Source organism: Lycium barbarum, chromosome 7 (genome assembly GCF_019175385.1).
Source record: "Lycium barbarum isolate Lr01 chromosome 7, ASM1917538v2, whole genome shotgun sequence".
NCBI lineage: Eukaryota > Viridiplantae > Streptophyta > Magnoliopsida > Solanales > Solanaceae > Lycium > Lycium barbarum.
The window spans coordinates 90,325,550-90,345,923 of record NC_083343.1 but is presented as its reverse complement, the minus strand read 5'-3'; the positions used below and the strand labels follow the sequence as shown (position 1 = coordinate 90,345,923).

General features: G+C 39.5%; 2 protein-coding genes across 2 annotated transcripts; both read left to right on the top strand.

Moving 5' to 3' along the window:
• Positions 1-18,470: 18,470 nt before the first annotated feature.
• LOC132601588 (uncharacterized) lies at positions 18,471-19,073 on the top strand. Its single transcript, XM_060314670.1, has one exon. The coding sequence runs from the start codon at positions 18,471-18,473 to the stop codon at positions 19,071-19,073; it is 603 nt and encodes a 200-aa protein (XP_060170653.1).
• Positions 19,074-19,253: 180 nt separating this feature from the next.
• LOC132601587 (uncharacterized) lies at positions 19,254-20,173 on the top strand. The gene is made up of 3 exons (XM_060314669.1): positions 19,254-19,542; positions 19,623-19,829; positions 19,878-20,173. The coding sequence occupies exons 1-3, from the start codon at positions 19,254-19,256 to the stop codon at positions 20,171-20,173; spliced, it is 792 nt and encodes a 263-aa protein (XP_060170652.1).
• Positions 20,174-20,374: the final 201 nt, after the last annotated feature.

The following is a 20,374-nucleotide window of genomic DNA, read 5'->3' as shown; positions in this document are numbered from 1 at the left end:
TTTGGTAAATGTGACCAATTTGTAGATTTTGGCGGATTTGCGACTTGAATTTGGAGTAGCAAAAGGGGCGGAAAGAGGTATGTAAGGCTTCATCCTTCCTTCTATGGAATGTATTAGACATAATAAGTTGGATATGAGCCTCGGGAGTAACCCTATTCTCCGGAAACCGCACCTAAAGTTTCCCCTTTTTCTTTCAGAGGAATTGAACTAGAAATTGTACAAAATGTTGAAAGACCTTCCTAAACCTCTAGAACTTGCATAAAGAGGACCCGATTACCTTAAAACCCTCACAAGTAACGTCATGACATGTAACATATGAAAATTTAGTACGCCGCCTCATTTGACCCGAGGTGGGCCCATTGTTCCCGTATTCTTCTCTCATGTTCAGTTACTACCCGATAAGTGTTACAACTATTCTAAGGAGAGTATTTCTATGATAATAATGATAACGATGATGTTAAGGAAGAGAGTATATCTATGATGATTATGACTTTGTCCTATGATTTCCCTTAACGCTATTCTTCGTTGATAGTCTCACTTTATAATACTAGTCCCTTCAAGGCGAGGCAAAGTCATGATGATTATCCCATAATGCAATCGGAGGTTTCCGACCTTATGTCACTCTGATAGAGTTGTAGCTTTAACTTGGGCTCTCATGCATGCTTTATACTTATGTATGATTTATTTTATGACACCGTGCCATCCAACGGGCGGCCGGGCAGATATACACACCACTATAGTGGGCAGCTTATACCCCGGACGCGGGAGGCCTGGACGCGGGCTCACACACCGTTCCTACATGGACGGGCAGTATATACACTATTACTATTGGGACGGGCAGCATTACACCGCACCTATATGGTCGGGCAGTTTACTTACAGATTTTTACATATTATTTTTAAAGCTAACATGCATGGCATCCACCCTAAGGGGCATTCAGATGTACAGCTTATTCCTTTACCCCATGGCATGCTCAGATAAAGTTACACCGTACCTCTATGGTCGGGCAGTACTACACCGTACCTATGGGGTCGGGCAGTATTACACCGTACCTACGCGGTCGGGCAGTGTACTTGAGATGACTATATGTTAATTCTAGAGGTAAAAGTTAAATTGCATAAGTATCTGCCTTAAGAGGCAAACAGAGGTACATATTGTATCCCTCCTCCTCTATGCTATGTTTTATGCTTTCTACTATGATCTTATTTTACTATTCATGCCTTACATACTCGGTACACTATTCGTACTGACGTCCCTTCTTGTGGACGCTGCGGTTCATGCCGCGCAGGTAAGCAGGTTGGCGGACTTGATCCTTAGGAACTCCACCAGTGGTATATTGAGAGTGCTCCAGTTCTTTCGGGGCTCAAGCTTATTGGTACTACTTTTGTGTACATGTCCGGACTCGGCAGTATCCAGTCCTTTTTGTGCTGCTATGTATTATGTTTAGAGGCTCGTAGAAAGACATGTACAGTTAGATGTTTTGTACTTTTGAGGGTCTTCGTCGATGTATAATGTGCTAGTAAAGTTTGTTCGCATATGTTTACAACTAAGCTACTAATGTTAATGTTAAGTAATAAAGAAGAAAAAAAAATGGTATAGGTCATACGACCCACTTAGTAATAAGGATATGATACGAGATAAGGGGTACTCGTCACGGCCCCTAGTTGGGTCGTGACAGAAGTGGTATCAGAGCAGTTCGGTCCTAGGGGTTTGTCTACGAGCCGTGTCCAGTAGAGTCTTGTTTATGGGTGTGTAGCGCGCCACACTTATAAACAGGAGGCTGCAGGGCATTTAGGAAACATGACCTTCTTTGTACTCTAGATCGTGCGATAGAGCTATGCTACCAGGCTTCTATGTTATTTTCCTAATCCTATGTTATGGTTTCAGTAATGCCGAAGAAGAAGAAGGCTCCGGCGGCCCAGAAGGGCAGAAGGGTGGCCGGAAACAGAGTTGAACGGGAGCTAGAAGGAGATGAGTCTTATAATGAAGCTCCCCCTCGGACTTCTCCTACTTCCTCGGTATCAGCAGAGCAGGAAGGAGTTCCAGCTCCAGCCCCAGCACCTCCAGTACCACCGCCAGCAGCCCCGGGCCATCAGATGGCAGTGGCCATCCAGTTATTAACCCAGTTAGTTTCCGTACAGGCTCAGCGGCAAGATGTAGACCTAGGGGACAGGGCGGTGAGTGCAAGGGCTCGCGACTTCATCACCCTGAAACCTCCGGAGTTCTATGGCTCGAAACCAGAGGAAGACCCGCAGAATTTCATAGATGAGATGTTAAGAACACTGAGAATAATACATGCTTCAGATACAGAGTCAGTGGAATTGGCATCGTACAGGTTGCGGGATGTAGCAGTATTGTGGTATAACAGCTGGATATCCTCTAGGGGAGCAAATGCCCCTCCCCCAGTCTGGCAGGAGTTTACGGAGGCATTTCTACGGCATTTCTTACCGCCGGAGGTTCGACGGGCTCGAGCTGATATGTTTTTGAATCTTAAACAGGGAAATATGAGTGTCCGAGAATATAGTCTTCACTTTAACTCGTTGGCCAGGTACGCCCCAGCCATGATAGCTGATATGGGGGATCACGTACACCGGTTTGTGAGTGGATTTGGGCCACACTTAATTAAGGAATGTTTGACAGCTTCACTCCAGGACGGGATGACCATTGCTCGTATTCAGGCCCACGCCCAGAACCTGGAGGAACAACATCCGTTGCAGAAGAGCGAGCGTCATGTGGATAGGAGCTCCAGAAAAAGGGCCAGATCTTTTGGAGCCAGCAGTGAGTATAGAGGGGGTCAGACACAGGAGCAGTCCAGGATTTCGAGCCCCCAGTACGGCAGTGGATCTGGTCAGACGAGGCCGCCCCCACCACAGTGTAACCGGTGTGGTAGGATGCATTCGGGACAGTGTCGTCTGGGTTCGAATGCTTGTTATTCTTGTGGACAGACGGGGCATATGATGCGTGACTGCCCCTCGATGCGAGGTAGAGGTGCGAGTCAGCCTATGGGATCGGTAGCCGGTTCATCATCGTCCGTGCGCCCTCCTGGACAATCTTCCCAGGCCCCAGCAGGCCGTGGCCGAGGTAGAGGAGAGACACCTAGTTCGGCCGGTCCCCCGCACCGTATATATGCATTGACAGGACGGCAGGATCCTGAACCTTCCCCAGACGCGGCTAAAGGTACACTATTGATATTTTTCTATTATACGTGTGTGTAAATTGATCTAGACTCTACCTTATCATGTACCGCTCTTATATTACTGAACTTATGGGAAATTGGGAATTCGGAACGAAGAGTAGCTGTATACGTAGGAAAAAGGTGAGTAATAGTGACTGCAGAGGCTAAAATAGTAATTGAAAAAGGAAAATACGTTACGAGGGCGTCTCGGAAGTTGTCAAAACCCCAAACCGCCCCTAGTGATGTGATGAAGATAGTCCAGGAGAATGGGGGTAAAATACTAATACTAAGACACAAAAATAAGTTAAAGTTTCGAGGTTAAGCGTGCTCAGGTGGGAGCAATTCCATGATGGGTGGCCCCCTGGGAAATGTGCTGAAATTTTCATAAATATGGGAACAAGAGACGAATGTGAAATTAGGTATCCCAATGTAAATTAGAGTGTGTGGAGTGGTTAGGAACCCTACAGAAGTCCTGCAGGCAGAGGCGGACTAGACTAGCAGAAGGGGAGAAAGCATGACACGAAGGGTATCCAAGATCAGGGAAAGTTTGATTAGCTTTTCGGAATAGCTGTAAGTAAATTAGTGGCGGAAATGTATATATATATATATATACGTGACATCTTGTTGGTGGCTGAAGAACCCTAACAAGTAGTGTCGCGATACATAGCATGCGCAAGCTGGATGAAATTCAAAAGACATGATGAAGGATATAAGTACAAATGTCACAGGGTAAGACCGATGCCGAACCCACACTAGTTAAGGCTAGAAAGCCCTAATACGGTGATATACGGAAACATGTCTAGTCAAGGGATAGACGCGGCAGACTCCACGAAGAAGGAATTACAATTGCATAAGATCGTAGAAGGCGGCGATTATTTAAAGGGGCATAGGCGTATGTAGACCCCCTTAATAAAGGGGGGGGGGGGGGGAGAACATGTTAGACCAAAAAGGGACTATGACGATTCAAGATCCAATAAAGGGGACTTATTAACGCAGGGCAAACGTTCGGGGCTAGCTCAGTTGACTTACGACATAAAGGCAACCTAAACTCCTAAAACGGATACGTTGAGTGATATGTGAAACATCTACAAAGGAGACCTCCTCGAAGTATTATAAAACACTATGAGGCCAGTTTAACATTCGAGGACGAATTTTCTAAAGGGGGGGGGGGGGGAGGATGTTATATCCCGCATTTTTGTACAATCGGATAATTCAAGGTAATTGCGGGGAGATGACAAGCAAGGTCTTACTTTTATTTTGTTAAGCATATGAGTTGCTTATAAAGAATTTAGAAGCGGAAATATTAAGAAAGGTCAAGGGCATAAAAGGAAAGTCGCAATATGACTCGTGGAAATGTGGAGGAAGACGAAGGACAAATTTGGAATTTGGAAAATAATTTTTCATGAATTCTAGAACTCAAAAAAAAAAAAGAGTGGGCTTGGTCATTGGGCCATGTTTGGCCGTCCACTTCTTGGTGGGCTTAAGCCCACATGGAATATTAAGGGGTCAAAATAAAAAGATGACCAAGTCATCTTTTTCATTCAACCTCTAGAAATTTCAAGAAAGCTAGGACAAGAGAAAAAGGAGAAAAATTGGAAGTGCCATTCGGCCACCTCCATGCCCACAAGCACCTTGGGAAATTTTCATCCAAAAATCACCCTCTTCTAGCTAAACAATTCCTTGAAGGGTTCTTAACCTAGTGAAGAGTTCTTTGGAGCATGGGAAACACAAATCTTGGCAAGTTTGCAAGTGTAGCCAAGTGAAGATTCAAAGTAAAAGAGGTAAGATTTGAGCTTTTTCTTATATATTATAGATGCTTAAGTGTGTTGTAGAGTATAAAGATGGATGAAATGTATGTGTTATGTAGGTGTGTGTGTGTGGCCGTGACTTTCATAGCCAAGTCGTGAGTGTGTATGTGTTGTGTGTTGTGTTGTGTTATGTTGTGTGTTGGTTATTGTTATAAAGTATAGAAAATATAGAACATATGGAGATTCATGAAAATATGTATATGGGGTGTGTTGGCCGAATGGTGTAGGTTGTGGAAAGGTGTGGTGAATTAATTTTACTTAGTATTGTAATTGTTGTTATGGTAAGTTCCATGATGTAAAATAAGGATTTAATGGTTAAGGAGTGAAATTGTGGTGATTGTGGATTCTAGATTGCTAATGAAAAGCTTAATGATCTTAGAGAAATTATGGTAGTTGGAGACTTGCTTTAGAGATTATGTAAATTGAAAATATTGTTCTTGAATGCATGGAAGATAATGAGACTAGTATGATGTTGTTGGTGTATGAACTATTAGGTCGTAATTGTTTTATTAAAGTTGGAAGGTCTTGAAGGGAATTGTATATTGATTGAATTGTTAGAATGTACTTTGGGTCGGTTATCAAAATTATTAGTATGGTTGTTGGCTTTGTTATTGATAATTTGGCCGGGTTGAATTCCCAGGATTGTTGATGATTGAAATTGGCCAAGTTGAAATTGGTGGGATGGAGTATTTACAGGGGAAGTGCTACCGAAATTTCGGTAGACAAATGTTACTTTAAGATTCCAATTCCAAATGCTCTAACCAAAGTTTGGTAAATGTGACCAATTTGTAGATTTTGGCGGATTTGCGACTTGAATTTGGAGTAGCAAAAGGGGCGGAAAGAGGTATGTAAGGCTTCATCCTTCCTTCTATGGCATGTCTTAGACATAATAAGTTGGATATGAGCCTCAGGAGTAACCCTATTCTCCGGAAACCGCACCTAAAGTTTCCCCTTTTTCTTTCAGAGGAATTGAACTAGAAATTGTACAAAATGTTGAAAGACCTTCCTAAACCTCTAGAACTTGCATAAAGAGGACCTGGTTACCTTAAAACCCTAACAAGTAACGTCATGACATGTAACATATGAAAATTTAGTACGCCGCCTCATTTGACCCGAGGTGGGCCTATTGTTCCCGGATTCTTCTCTAATGTTTAGTTATTACCCGAAAAGTGTTACAACTATTCTAAGGAGAGTATTTCTATGATAATAATGATAACGATGATGTTAAGGAAGAGAGTATATCTATGATGATTATGACTTTGTCCTATGTTTTCCCTTAACGCTATTCTTCGTTGATAGTCTCGCCTTATAATACTAGTCCCTTCAAGGAGAGGCAAAGTCATGATGATTATCCCATAATGCAATCGGAGGTTTCCGACCTTATGTCACTCCGATAGAGTTGTAGCTTTCACTTGGGCTCTCATGCATGCTTTATACTTATGTATGATTTATTTTATGACACCGTGCCGTCTAACGGGCGGCCGGGCAGATATACACACCACTATAGTGGGCAGCTTATACCCCAGACGCGGGAGGCCTGGACGCGGGCTCACACACCGTTCCTACATGGACGGGCAGTATATACACCGTTCCTATTGGGACGGGCAGCATTACACCGGACCTATATGGTCGGGCAGTTTACTTACAGATTTTTACATATTATTTTTAAAGCTAGCATGCATGGCATCCACCCTAAGGGGCATTCAGATGTACAGCTTATTCCTTTACCCCATGGTATGCTCAGATAAAGTTACACCGTACCTCTATGGTCGGGCAGTACTACACCGTACCTATGGGGTCGGGCAGTATTACACCGTACCTACGCGGTCGGGCAGTGTACTTGAGATGACTATATGTTAATTCTAGAGGTAAAAGTTAAATTGCATAAGTATCTGCCTTAAGAGGCAAACAGAGGTACAAATTGTATCCCTCCTCCTCTATGCTATGTTTTATGCTTTCTAGTATGATCTTATTTTACTATTTATGCCTTACATATTCGGTACACTATTCGTACTGACGTCCCTTCTTGTGGACGCTGCGTTTCATGCCGCGCAGGTAAGCAGGTTGGCGGACTTGATCCTTAGGAGCTCCACCAGTGGTATATTGAGAGTGCTCCAGTTCTTTCGGGGCTCCAGCTTATTGGTACTACTTTTGTGTACATGTCCGGACTCGGCAGTATCCGGTCCTTTTTGTGCTGCTATGTATTATGTTTAGAGGCTCGTAGACAGACATGTACAATTAGATGTTTTGTACTTTTGAGGGTCTTCGTCGATGTATAATGTGCTAGTAAAGTTTGTTCGCATATGTTTACAACTAAGCTACTAATGTTAATGTTAAGTAATAAAGAAGAAAAAAAAATGGTATAGGTCATACGACCCACTTAGTAATAAGGATATGATACGAGATAAGGGGTGCTCGGCACAAGTATCGGGTACTCGTCACGGCCCCTAGTTGGGTCGTGACACAAGTTTAGTCCAGTTGTTAAACCAAAAGTTAGCAGAACCATTTCTTGGTTCCCACCAGATCTCCCCTTCTATAGCATCTCTTGATTCTAGCATCTTCTTCCATAATTGTGAGCCTTCTTTCCATTGAACCCTAGTTGGAATATGTTTCATACAGTACTTATACCACATGAATGTTGACCACAGGGTACCAGAAGTTCTGAATCTCCATCATATCTTAGTGAATAAAGATTTTGATACATCAAAAAGGGACCTAAATCCCAATCCTCCCTCCTGTTTAGGAACACACACTTTCAGCCAAGCTGACCAGTTTCTACTCTTGCCTTTTTCCTTATTACTCCAATAAAATGTTGCAAAGATTTTATGCAGTTCATTTAGTGTGTACTTAGTAGGTGCCATTGCAGATAGAAGGTACATTGGCATACTTTGTAAAACACTGTTGATAAGAACTACCTTCCCTCCAAATGATAACAACCTTCCTTTCCAGTTTTGCAGCCTATCTTTCACCCTCTTAATTAGATCATTATAATAAACTTTCCTTTTTCTATAGTGGAAGATAGGACAACCAAGATATTTGAAGGGAAACATGCCTCTTGTAAAACCAGTTACCTGCTCAACTTCTTGACATAACTGCACCACTGATTTCTGATGTATGTAAAAGAAACTTTTCTCTCTATTTATCAATTGACCTGACAACTTTTCATAATCTCTCAAGACATTCATAGTCAGTTCCAATGATAGTTTATCAACTGATGAAAAGATTATGGTATCATCTGCATAAGCAAGTTGATTGAGGTTTGCACTCCATTTAGGCGTACCAAAGCACTTATACTGATCATGCTCAAATAAAGAATTAAGTGCTTTAGATAGCACTTCTGCTGAAAGTATAAATAGAGCAGGTGACAATCGATCACCTTGCTTCACCCCTCTTGTAGAGTGGAAAAAACCATAAGATTGGCAATTCAACAAAACTGAATAGCAGTTATTTGCCAACAGCCTCCATATCTGATCCACAATTCTTCTCAGCACCCTAGTTAAATATAGCTAGGACACTCTATCATATGCCTTAGCCATATCTAACTTAATTACCACATTTGCAGGTTTACCTCTCTTTCTAATATCTGTGACAATTTCTTGAGTGAGCAACACATTGTCAATAATGATTCTTCCCTTCATAAAACCAGACTGGTTGCTAGAGATCAAACCTGGTAGAATCTTATCCAGTCTTCCATGAACCACTCTTGAAATGACCTTGTTTATGAAGTTACTCAAGCTAATTGGTTTGAGATCCCCAAAAGTGTGAACTTCTGATTTCTTAGGGATCAACACCAAATTAGTATGAGTTACTGATTTTGGGAGAGTATGACCTTCATAGAAAGCCTAAACCATTCTGAATACATCTATTCCAACAACGTCCCAACAAGAATGAAAGAAAGTTCATGATAATCCATCAGGATCACAAGCACTCTATCCTTTAAGTTCAAAAACAGCATTCTTTACTTCTTCCGGGGATGGAAGTGCACAAAGCAAATCATTGCTTTCAGAAGAGACCATCTGTGGAATATGCTTCAGCATGCCAAGATCTAGAGCCTCCTCCTCTTGAGAGAATTGTTGTTGAAAGAAATTAAGTTCTTCTGCTGCAAGCTGCTCCTTATCTTCTATCCACTCACCATTAGATATTTGAATTCTATTCACCTGTAACCTTTTTCTCCTTCCATTTACTAAATTATGAAAAAACTTGGTGTTTCTATCACCTTCAGAGAACCAAGTGTATCCTGCTTTTTGTCTCCAAAACTCTTCCTCATAATGTAAATACTTCTTCAGTTTAGCCTAAGCAAGCTGCAAGACTATTCTATTTTCTGCAGAAGGATCATCTTCAAACAGTTGTTCCTTAATTCTCACTATATCTTCCCTAATGATAAGTTGTTTGAAGATAACTTCAAAAGCCAGTCAACTCCAAGCAGATAAACCCCTTTTTACTATCTTGACCTTCTGTTTAAAAACTAAAAATGGATTGTCAATACTCTCCTCAAACCAATTCAGCCTTACTATGTCCAAGATATCTTTATGCTTAGTCCAAAATTTCAAAACCTGAATGGTTTTATGAAAGTCTGAACTTCCTCACCTAAAGTGATAAGAAGTGGGGCATGATCAGATCGAGTCCTGGATAAATGCTCCATTTCAATGTGACCAAACCATTGTTGAAACTGTGAGTTAAAGAAGATTCTGTCCAATCTTTCAAATATACAATCAACCCCAGCCCTGCCATTCCACCATGTAAAAGGACTGCCTTTAAAACTTGTTTCAAATAAATCACATGAGTTGATACAAATGGAAAAATCCTAATAGTCATATGGGACTACAGGGACTCTACCTATTTTCTCCTATTAATTCATCACTACATTAGCATCTCCCCCTACCAGCCAAGGCATGTTATAGGAGCCGGCTAACTGATAAATACTATCCCAAAGAGGCATTCTTTCTACTTTATCACATTTAGCATAGACCAAAGTTGTTATAAAAGATCTATTATGCTTCTGAAGAAACATTTTCAAGGTGATCTGCTATGCAGTATCAGATAAAATTTCCACATCTACATTCTCCTTTACAAAAAACCAAATCTTTCCACTACAGTTTGCACCAGCCTGATGCATCCCTAACCTCCTTTTCAATTTTTGTATCTGTTTAACATGTTGAAAAGGCTCTATTAAGGCAACTAACATAAACCTGTGATGTTAATGTAGCATTTCAAGTCTGTGAAAAGCTTGTTGTGTCTGCACTGATCTAATATTCCAAATGAATGTTTTAATCAACATTTAAAACTTTGACTTAATACTGGCAGATCTCTTTGGCACAACCATGGTAGGTTGTTGTGGCTCTGCACCTAATGGTTTCTTTCCTTCTATCTATTTCTTGCCTTTCCTTTCACCATTGACCTTTGATATTAGAGAAACATTTACTTGTTTGTATACCTGCTCAAGCTTCTGCTCAACAGACTCCTCTAGATCATCCTCATTAATGTGACAATTCTCTTTATCCTCCAAATGACTTTCAACATTTCCAGCATTATTGGAAACAATACATGTAATCTCTGCATAGGGGAATCAGTCTTCAATGCTGAGCCAATGGACTACTGAGAACAATAGCATTTTCAGTAGTTGGTTGAGGTGAATAGATTCCACCTCCACCTAGATCGTCTATGCGAACACTATCTCCATTCACCACATCTCCTCCCATAGTCTTTTCCTCATCCACCCTATCCCCCCATTTATTAGAAGGAGTATTATTACTAACTTTTAATATACCATTATGATCTACTACCACCTCCTCTAGATTACTATGAAGTTTTCCAGTTTCCCTTTTGTCCTCAGCTTCCTCTCTATGTACTATGATCTCCCCCTCTTTGTCTACTCCTTCTTCTATATTGGATGTACCTATAGGTGGCAAAACTTCTTGAACTTGATCTGCTGCATTAAGTTGTTGCACTATATAAAAATTTTCAACCTTGTCCTCCTTCTCATTGTCTTCAGTTGCAAGAGAACTATCTTCCACTGTATTAGCGTTCGACCCCACAGTGTTAGCTTCCACATCCTCTACTTGTAGTGTCAGTTCATCCTCCACAGGTTCTACTCCTTATTCCACAACCCCTTCATTCTGCAAAGCTTCAAAAGCATTTTGAGTTTGAACTTCTGCTAAATTCCCATTTATAGGTCTCCCATTTATAAATTTGTCTAGATTCTTTTCTTTTGTTAACACCCTCTTATCTTTGATAGTATTCCAATCTTCAAGGCCTCCACTATATCTCTCCCCTGGTCTTCTAAAATTCCTATAATGACTCTTATTTGGGTGAGCATTTTGAGGTTCTGCAGTCTTGCCCTTGTTTTCTTTTCTACATGTACCACTCTCAGTTCTTGATGTAAAATCCTTCAACCTTCTTCATTATGACCCTACAACTTACACCTTGTGCAGTATTAGGGTAATACATCATACTGAAGTTGTACCTTGACAATCCTAGAAAAACCAAATTTCTTATCTGTGATCTTCATGTTAACTACTTTTGGGAGATTAGCAGTAAGATCTACTATAACTTTAACTCTAGCATAATTTTGTCGAGTTTTATTAATAGTGGCCATATCCAGATACAATGGTTTACCAACTGCTGATGCTAGAGAGAATAAAGAGTTCTTAAAAAAAAAGTTGGCAGTAGATTTGGAAAGGATATCCAAGCCAACGCCATTGTAGTTTCCTCATCAATTTTGAATCTAGTATCATATAACAAAGGCCTCATCTGGTACATTCCTCCATCTCTCGACTTAATGTAATGATCCGTCTTAGCCATCATTTGTAGGTAATCTTCAAACCTTTCAAACCTCATAAGAATATGTCTATTTGTAAACAATCCAATACGACAGTCTCCTTTGATCCCACACTGCAATAGGATCTAAGTTCTCAATTCTTCAAGTTCCAGCTAGCCATATGAGAACTTACCAATTAGAATATATTGGAGTTTCTCAATTATGTTCATACGATTAACTTCTGTTTCTATCCACTCCACCATGTGTTCTCCTTCAACTATCTCGACTGATTTGATCGGAATAGGCTCAATGACATTTTCCATCATCTGCATGGTGTCATTACCATCTTTATTCACTATTGTTGCAAATTTCTTAGTAATTGTCATCATTTCTGCATGCTTTTCATGGCTGTTAGGGTTAGGGTTTGTAGGGTTTATGGAGGAAGATGCTGCCTTAGGACCAGTTTTTCCTAAATTAAGGGTTGGAATTTGACCCGAATAGAAAGTAGACAATATGGATATCATTATTCATGGTTTTTACATAGTATTCATATGCGATAGAGTTTGATTATTTGGAGATACTTCGAATGACTAGGCAACGTGTGGGTTCATGGCACCTGTTCGGCTGCCAGGTAGGTTATGGCTTCCCTTCGGTAGACTCCGTTTAGTTTTCCATATTTTTGTGTTAGAAGGAGCGGAGAATGAATGTGTAGGAAATCAGAGATTTTGGGATGGAATCCTAGGATTGTTTTGTTGTGTGTCTTGTTTGTTTGGGCTTGTGGCCTGTAGATTCTTTAGGTTGTTTAATGTGGCTGTTCTTGAACATCAGTGGATTTGTGTGATTTGGGAGTAGCAGACGGAACTTATTTGTGCCTAATGATGAAAATTTCCCGTAGTATGTGATTACTTATGTTACGCCATTATTAGTGAAATCTAATAGGTAAATGGGAGGATAAAATGTACCAACGATTGTGACTGAATTCTAAGAAAGTTATGATGATTGGATTCAGATTGCTTTATTCAGACTTGGCACATTTGGGATTAGATTCTTTACTTATACAATGACATGTACTTGGATCTTGATTTATTGATTGAGCTTATTGAGGTATCCTATAGACCATCCGTAAGATTAGTTATATGTTTGGTCTTTATGTGATGTTGTATAACGGGTCTTAATGATGAGTTGACTACTAGACTGAAATGATCAATTTAATGATATGTGAGTTTCGATATCGTTGTCAGCTTGACTGGTGTATTATTTGAGTGGAATTAATGCTTAAGGGTATGGATATACAGTGTGTGATAGATAGCCGTATGACTTGATTGGGTTGTTATCATGTGTATCTGTGAATTCTCTTACTGATATATGTTACTAACCATTGTCGGCCTATGATACTTACTCCGTATGCGTGGTTTGTACTGATATTGCACTTGCTACACCCTTTTTGGGGTGTAGATTGTTTTAGGTGATTGATCGAAGCATATGTGAAAATACGCGGTGCCTATCTGGAAGGCCTCCTCCCATTTCATTTCGGGACGGAGATTGAGTCTTAGAATGTAGTGGTAATTTGAAATCATTAATCGCTCTTGTACTAGTCTAGACTAGGTCATGGGAAGTTGAATCGAGTCTGTATTTGTTACATCATTATAATTATATTAAATCTTGAGTTTATTGCATATATGATGAAGTTTCCGCTGAATTTCTAAGTATCTATTGATTTAAATAAATTGCCTTTACTTAATTGATGTATAATCAATGAGAGAGTTCGCCTACTGAGGTGGGAAAGGTAGGTGCCTGCGCGACGATGAAATGGGTCGTGACAAGTTGGTATCAGAGCCTAGGTTACCGATCTACTATGTAAAACAGCAATGTGTAGTAGAGTCTCGTGGAATGGTACGGAGATGTCTATACCCATCCGCGAGAGGCTATGAGGCATCTAGGAAATTCACTTATTTCTTTCCAATCGTGCTACTTGGGTCAGATTAGTATCTGGTTGATTCCAATTGGTATATATGTGTCCTTGTCATTCTCTCGACTGGCAAAACTCGTACTAAGTCTGGTGTGATCAATTTCGTATGTTATGCTGCGGTATGGTATGAGAGGGATCATCTCATTGCAAATGCGTGTTCTAGTTTATGTCAGCTTGGTTTTGCGGTTCTATTAAGAAAATGTGTGTTAAGACTGTCTCATGGTATTGGTTCCTTAAGAATTTGAGAGTTGGTGACATTAGTCGAAAGGTCGCCATGTTTCTAAGTGTTGGTTGCTCGAAAATGGTTCGTATAATTAGGCGTAGTAAGGAGGATTTACTTATGAGAGGATTGATTGTTAGCAAAAGGTTTCAACTTCGATAAGGGTATGATGGTAAGCGTAGCACAAGTGAGCTTATGGCAGGTAAATTGTTTCTAAATGGTTGAAATCTTGAGAGTTGATATGCAAGAACGAGTGTGAGTTCGCTAGGGATCATGAGATTCGATGAGTATAGTGATTGTGTGTAGTAGATGAGAGGAGTTGAGAGTAAGTTCATAAAGGACGTCCTTGATGAGAAAAGTGTAAAGGATTAGAGTTCTTAAGATTAATGGGTATTAGTACGATGCATAAATGGGACTGAGTCATGATAAACAAGAGGTGGATTGGGAATTTTGAGTACTAAGGTGGGAACAATTGGTATCTGGCAGACTTAGTGGATTATGGTTGTGTTTGATATTAGAATGATAAGGAGTTTTTGGATCCAAGGTATAGTTTTTTATGTGGATAGACGTGGTTAAGTTCAACTATAATGGTATTCTTATTCATAGATTAGACATTAGCATTTGACTTATTCAAAAAGGTGGATCTTTGAAATTCAAGATAAAAAGATGAAATGATGGAATCTTGGTAAGGTAAGTGGGTCGTTGTGGACCACATGCGAACTTCGTTAGACATAGAGAACATTGGGTTTGAAGTTTGATGCGTTGAAGGAAACTTTAATGTACAGGGTATGCGTGTGAATCTACCACCTTGATTGTTTCGATTAGTTGCGGGGTTGTATGACTTCATGGCATTGTGGTCTAGCATGAATTAGATAAGTTCATGATTGTGTCGTAATTTGTGATGCGGTATGTAGAGGACTAGTGGAATGTTGGCATAGCCAGTTTAGGCTAGTATTGTAATGTTCCTTAGAGTGGCGCAGCGGAAGCGTGATGGTTTGAGTGATTTCCGAGCGGTAATGAAAGTGGCTTAAATGTGTTATGAAGTCAGAATGATTAAGATAGGATATCTCACTATTGATTTTGAGGATTAGAATTCATAGGTTCGAATTTGAGGCGACACTTCTACCAAAATCGTGAATCAGTCGTGATACCCTTGTGATGGATCTTTTGTATAAACTGTGAAAGCGGTGAGTTCGGCTAAAGAATACTATTGAGTTGTACTAAGAGGTCTATAAATGAGTAATATTGATAGAACGACTTTGGACTTAATGGACTAGAAGTGATTTATGGGACTGCATGTTCTTAGTATCGGAAAAATTCGGGTTGTATATGCGTTTGAGAAACTAGAGGTTGTGTTCCCGAGATTTTGTTATCAGGTTCCTTGAGGACGATTCGAATAAGACTCAACTTTTAGAATTGAGAGAAATTAACTATGGTTTACTATGCGCGATAAGAATGAGTTTGGCTTCGAATCTGGGAATCCATTTGAGTGTTTGTTGAAAAAATTCCTAAAAAGATACGTTCATTATGGGTCGATGTGAATTGATTTGAGATGAGTAAGTCGAGTGGTAGTTCATAGAGGGAATGTATGGATCTTACGGAAATCAGTTTCCAGGATTCGCTAGGAAATTATTGATTTCTGAGTTTTGTTAGTAGTAGACTTGGCGATAAGTCCTTTGGGGTCATCTATTTCGGTGTGTGCAAAGGTTCGCAATGGGCATGGTTACGTTCGAAAGGACTATAGGTTTGTAATAGGCTCTGTTATGATCTTTGGGTTTGAAAGAGTGTAACCTATGCAGCGTTCGATGATAGACTCCTAGATAAGTGATTCGAAGAGTTAAGAAGACTGGAAAAAAAAATTGGCTAAGCAATTTGTGGATAAGAGGGCATAATTAGGAATCACGAAAAAAAGCTTTCTCCTCTCTCCTCCCATGCAAACCCTAGTTTGAAAACCCTAAACTTTCTATGGCCACTCCGGCCACTGGCCAGCCGCCGCCTCTGGTGGTTGGTCAGCCTCTCTCTCTTCATGATTTCCCTCCTCTCTCTACGTCCGGCAATCCTCAACATCCAAAACTAGCAACTACTATGAACATTGAACCAAAATATCTCCATACTCTTATACATGAAGCTGTTGAAACTCCCATGCAGACGTGTGAACCCATTCCTACGAAGAAGGTGGAGATTCTAGATGGTAAACACATTGTAAGATGGTCCTCCTCCGAAGTCTTACGAATGGAGATGATTGAAAACCTACAAAATGCCATTGTTGGTAAGTTTTCGTATGGATGGCCCGAGTTAGATGAACTTAGAACTTTTATACCTCAACAGTGTGGTGCAAAGGGTAACTGTCATGTAGGCTTATTGAGAGATAGACATGTATTAATAAGATGTGATTTAAGAGAAGATTGTATATCAAAAAGTGTTTTTTGGTTGAAATCAAAGGATGGTAACTTTTATCAAATAAGACCTTTGATTTATGATTCTAAGTTTAGTATTGAAAAGGAGACTTCAATTGCTATGGCTTGGATCTCGTTTCCAAACCTTCGTCCTACCTTTTTTGTTAAGGAATCTTTATTTACATTGGCATCAGCTGTGGGCAAACCAATTCAACTTGATGCTACTACTATCAATAAAACTAGGCCAAATAGTGCAAGAGTGAAAGTGCAAGTAGATTTGTTTGCAGATTTGCCTAAGTCTGTGTGGATGGAGATTGAAGATGTTGTTACAAGGGATATCAGGTCTATTCAAGTTAATATTTAGTATGACTATCTACCAAAGTATTGCACAAAGTGTTTGTTGCAAAGTCATTCAAATGAAGATTGTTGGGTGCTTCATCCAGAACTGCTAGAAAATGATCAACAATAGGTGGAAGACAAAGAAGAAGTGGTTCAGAACAATGGAAAGGCTATAGTTGTAGTAGAGGAGCCTGGAACAAGTAAACAAGAGCACTTTCAACAAAGAAGATATAGAGGCTATAGGGGGTGGAAACAACCAATGCAACAATCTCTACCAAAAGTCTTATTTGGTGGCACTATGGTAACATATCCTAGAAGCAAAGGACAGGACAAGAACAAAGTGATTCTAACTGGGAAGTATGATGGAACTAAAGAAGTTACTGTGTCAAATAAATTTGAGGTCTTGAACCAAGGAGTAGATGATACTGAAGTTAGTAAGTTGAACAATGGCAATAAAAGTACTGTGGAGGATGTGGTAGAGGATGATGTTTCTGTAGAGCAAAGGGTTGCAGTTCCAATTGTTGATGATATGAAGGATCATAATCAAGTTAATAATGTGCATGATGGTGTAAAAGCTGCAATTTTGTCTCAGGAAAATGTCCAGGCTAAAAATAGGATCATTTCTCTGGAAGAGGGTGAAATTGATGATAATGAAGTTGATAAGGTGCAAAATAATGAAGCTGATAATCAAAGTGTAGTAGCTTTTGACAAAACACAACAGAATAATTGTGACCTTGTTCAAAAAGATATTAATAATCATCAACAGGTGGATGGCAGAGCAGAATTTCAGGTGGATCTTCTTGATTATGATTCAAAAGAGTCTCATGACTATCAAAAGCAAGAGAACAATGGAGTTTTGGAGAATAACAGTGGGTTGGTGGAATTCACTGAGCAATAAGAGATGGAGTTAATATCTAATGATGTGCATGAGTCTGCAATGGTGCATAGAAGTATGGATGAAGATCCTGATGTTGTAGAAGGAGTGTCTGAACCCATAGACCAATATGGGGGCAAAGATGAAGTTGATCAGAATAAAGGTGATTTGGAAGTTTTGCATGGCTATGGTGATGGGGTGTATAAGTTGGTTAATAAAAATCAAGTACAAGTTAACAGTACACCAGCACTTGTAGATACAGGTGGTCAGCAACTAGGAGAACAAAATAGGGGTGTTAGAGATGAAGATGAAGATATTCCTCAAAATTCTGATGTAATTAACAGGCATCATGATAAAGAGGAGGTCTCTGAAGTTCTCCAGGTGAATCAGATGTCTAAATCTATTCAAGCTGGTAATATGAATGTTAATGATGTATCTAATGAGAATGTTCAAGGTGAGATTGGAAAGTACTCAATTAGCTTAGAGAATGCAGTTAAAATGGTTATTGGTTGCTTTCCAAGTAAGAATGTTTCTATGGATCATGAGGCTTCTGCTCAAGATCCAATTCTGAAGGATAATTCTAATGTTGTATCTACATAGAAGAAATCTTCTCCTAACAAAGAATTACATGATCTGGTGTCACATAAACTGCAGGATTTGGAGAATAAATGTTGTTTTACTAAATTGCAAGATGCAATCAGTTTAGATGTTAAGCAAGCTGAGAGTAATCTAATATTGGAGGAGTGTGTAGGATTATCTTCACATGAGGATTCTAAAGGTAATAAGGAAGGGAGGAAGGGAAAGCTTGATGCTGAATTGGTGGTTACTAGATCAACTTCTAAAAGAAACACAGGTACAAGTAAGAAAACAGTTGAACAACCATCCAGGATTCTGCCAAAGAGAGGTGCAAGTTCTAAGTTAAGTTCCTAATGATGAAAGCATTCTTTTGGAACACAAGATCTGTGAATACTCAGAATGCTTTTCATAGAGTTCAGATGTTGCATAGACATCATAAATTATTCTTGATAGCATTCATGGAGCCTTTTCAAGATTCTAGACACATTGACAAATATAAAAAGAGATTGGGTATGCAGGTGGCTGGCTTTAACTGCAATGGGAAAATATGGTTTTTTGTTAAAGATGGCATTGAGGTGGAAGTATTGATGAACTCTGATCAACAGGTTACTCTCAAGCTTACTTTCCTAGACAGTGGCAAAATATTAATTACTACCTTAGTTTATGCAAAGTGTGATGCTGTGGATAGATTGGAACTATGGCATAATATCTATTCTCTATCAAGCAGCATGAATTCTCCGTGGTTGGTAGGTGGAAATTTCAATGTAATTTTACATGAAGAAGAGAATATAGGTGGATTACCTGTTCACCAAACTGAGGTTGAGGATTTTGCATTTTGCAAAAATTCTTGTGACCGGCAGGATATTGATTTTAGGGGCAGTCCTTTTACTTGGCGGAATGGTAGAGCTGAGGAAGATTGCATATTCAGAAGATTGGATAGGATTTTAGTCAATAATTAATTGCAAGAATGGTTTTGTAATCTACAAATGGAGCACCTATCCACAACTGGATTAGATCATACACCTCTTATGCTTACAGCAGGAGAACAAGTTCAGCAATTCTCCAAGCCTTTCAGATTCCTAAAATTTTGAGTAGATCATGAGTCTTTCTTGCATACAGTGGAACAACATTGGAGTACTATGTTTGTTGGAGATGCTTTTATTACTTTCAAGTTGAAAATGAGGAAGTTGAAAGTTGCTCTATCAGTATGGAGTAAAGAGACTTTTGGTGATATCTTTAAGCAATTAACTATTAGAGAGGATATTGTTAAGATCAAAGAGCAGTTGTTTGAAGAGGATCCCTTTGAAGTTAATAGAATGGTTTTTCAACAAGCTCAAGTTGAATTCAAAAGATATATGCATTTTGAAGAAGAGTTTTGGAAACAAAATGTTGGTGTTAAATACAAACAGAAGGAGATAGAAATACAAGGTCTTTTCACAGCTTGGTTAATGGAAGAAGGAAGAGAATGCAACTTAGAATATAGAATGATGAAGGTGCATGGTTGGAAGATAGGGATCAGATTTCAGCAGCAGTTATAGATTTCTATCAGCAACAATTCTCTTCTGAGCTAACATCATCAGACTACAGCATCTTAGAGCATGTGCAGGAAGTTGTTACAAAGGATCAAAATGATTTATTATGTTCTATGCCATCTTTGGAGGAAGTGCATAAAGCTGTATTTGAGTTAGCAGGTGATAGTGCATATGGCCCTGATGGTTTATCAAGAATCTTCTATTAGAAATATTGGGATATTGTTGGTGCAGATGTATACAATGTATTTAAGGCTTTCTTTGATGGTCAAACTCTTCCAAAATCTGTCACTCACACTAACTTGGTGTTACTACCAAAGAAGGAAATTATTAACAACTTTTCTGATCTCAGACCTATGAGGTTAAGCAACTTCATCAACATGATCATTACTAGAGTTATTCATGACAGATTGGAATCTATTCTGCATTCCTTAATCTCTCAGAACCAATCTGGTTTTGTAAAAGGAAGGAATATTATAGAAAATGTGTTACTTACTCAAGAGGTTGTTGCAGATATTAGAAAGAGGTGAAGGCCAGCAAATGTGATCCTTAAACTAGACATGGCAAAGGCAAATAATAGGGTCTCTTGGAAGTATTTGATTCAGGTGATGAAGAGGATGGGATTTTAAAATGTGTTTGTGGATATGATTTGGAGAATTCTAGCCAATAACTGGTATTCAATCCTCATTAATGGTCAGGCTACTAGTTTTTTTCATTCTACAAAGGAGTAA